General features: G+C 42.2%; 1 protein-coding gene across 1 annotated transcript; it reads right to left on the reverse strand.

Moving 5' to 3' along the window:
• Window positions 1-356: 356 nt before the first annotated feature.
• On the reverse strand, window positions 357-1,337 carry Smp_186960.1 (pol-related; the record flags this gene model as incomplete). Its single annotated transcript, XM_018797769.1, has 1 exon — window positions 357-1,337. One exon carries the CDS (start codon window positions 1,335-1,337, stop codon window positions 357-359), a length of 981 nt encoding a protein of 326 aa, XP_018652778.1.
• Window positions 1,338-1,672: the final 335 nt, after the last annotated feature.

Genomic DNA, 1,672 nt, shown 5'->3' on the forward strand with positions numbered 1-1,672 from the left:
TAACAAAAAGGTGAAGGCTTGTGAAACGAAAACCATTGAAAATAGAGTTAGATTTTGGGAAGTCCTATACTCTACATACCTTTTTACTAACATTTGTGTGGTCTCATGTTTCTGAAGTTTCTACATTATTTCTTAACTGTGTTAATAGGTTTAATGGGTGGGAAGAGTGATTACAGAACTGTGGTTAGGAATTAAATACCTTAGAATGAATAGGGAATACATCCAAAGTGTTTTTCGTCAACAGTTCTTTTGACTTGTGTCGTAGTGTTGAAATCTCTTGATACAACATAGTTTATTTAGTGACTTGTGAGATTTCAGTTTCAGTTTGGAAAGGACAGGAGGCTTGATGGCTTGTGTTAGTCCTGGCAATGATGGTCTCTCAGCTGATCCAACTTTCTTTTGAAGGAGTCGACGGATGGAGCCTCAACCACGTGCTGAGGTAATGAATTCCACTCGTTGATTATTCGATGGGAAAGTCGGTAGTCAGCTGACAAGTAATTCGTTCTGGGCTTGTGAACTTTTTTGGAGTGTCCTCGTAGATTTTCTGTTTTGGAAGACAAGAAAAATGAGGGCATATCAGGTGCAAATTTGTCATTAAGCAATTTGAAAACTGTAATCAAGTCGCCTCGGATTCTTCTATATGACAGCGGGAATAGGTTTAGCTTGGTTAGTCTAGTACCATACGGGAGCTTCGCTATTCCGGGAATCAGCCTAGTTGCTGTTCTCTGAACCCTTTCCAAGAGTTCACTGTCTTTTTTTAGGCAGGGGCTAGCTGCTTGTATGCAGTACTCAAGTTTAGGGCGTACGAACACGGTATACAAAGTCAGAAACGTTTTAGCGTCGAGATGCCTAAAAGCCCTGCGTATGAACCATAAAGTCCTAAAACCTTTGGCGGCTATTGCACGGCAGTGTGCAGTAGTCTTTAAGTCTTGACTAACGATGACACCTAAGTCATTGTGTGCCTGGACAATAGGTAACTCAGTGTTATTCATCGTGTATGTATCTGTACCGTGGTGGCCAATATGCATCACAATACACTTGGAAGTGTTTATCGGTAATTGCCAGGTTTGGGACCATTCAGATAATCTCTCCAGGTCATTTTGAAGTTCTAAGCTATCGCCCTTGCTTTGTATCGCTCTCCATATCTTGACATCGTCAGCATAGAGTAAGACCGATGACGATAGTAGACGAGGGAGGTCATTAACGTACAGGAGGAATAACACTGGCCCCAAAACTGTACCCTGGGGGGCTCCACGAAGCACAGTTTCCCAGCTAGACAACTTGGAGTTCACCCGTACTCTTTGTTGACGCCCAACTAGGAAGTCTTTTATCCACATCAATAGATTGCCTCCAATCCCGACATTCCTTAGCTTATATAACAGCCGGTTATGCGGAACTTTGTCGAAAGCTTTGCTGAAATCGATGTAAGCTACGTCTATAGGTAACTTTTGGTCCTTAAGAGCGCACCAGCTTTCACGAGCGACTAATAAGTTTGTGAGACGAGAGTAACCTGTTCTAAAGCCATGCTGCTTTTCGGAGAGGATCCGGTTTTCATCGAGATGCTTTAACAGCTCCTTCCGAATAATCTTTTCTAAGATTTTAACAACCACACTAGTTAGGCTAATTGGTCGGTAATTCTCAGGCTTATGTTTTGTACCTGTTTTGAAGACTG

This window comes from Schistosoma mansoni, chromosome 5 (assembly GCF_000237925.1).
Source record: "Schistosoma mansoni strain Puerto Rico chromosome 5, complete genome".
Lineage (NCBI taxonomy): Eukaryota > Metazoa > Platyhelminthes > Trematoda > Strigeidida > Schistosomatidae > Schistosoma > Schistosoma mansoni.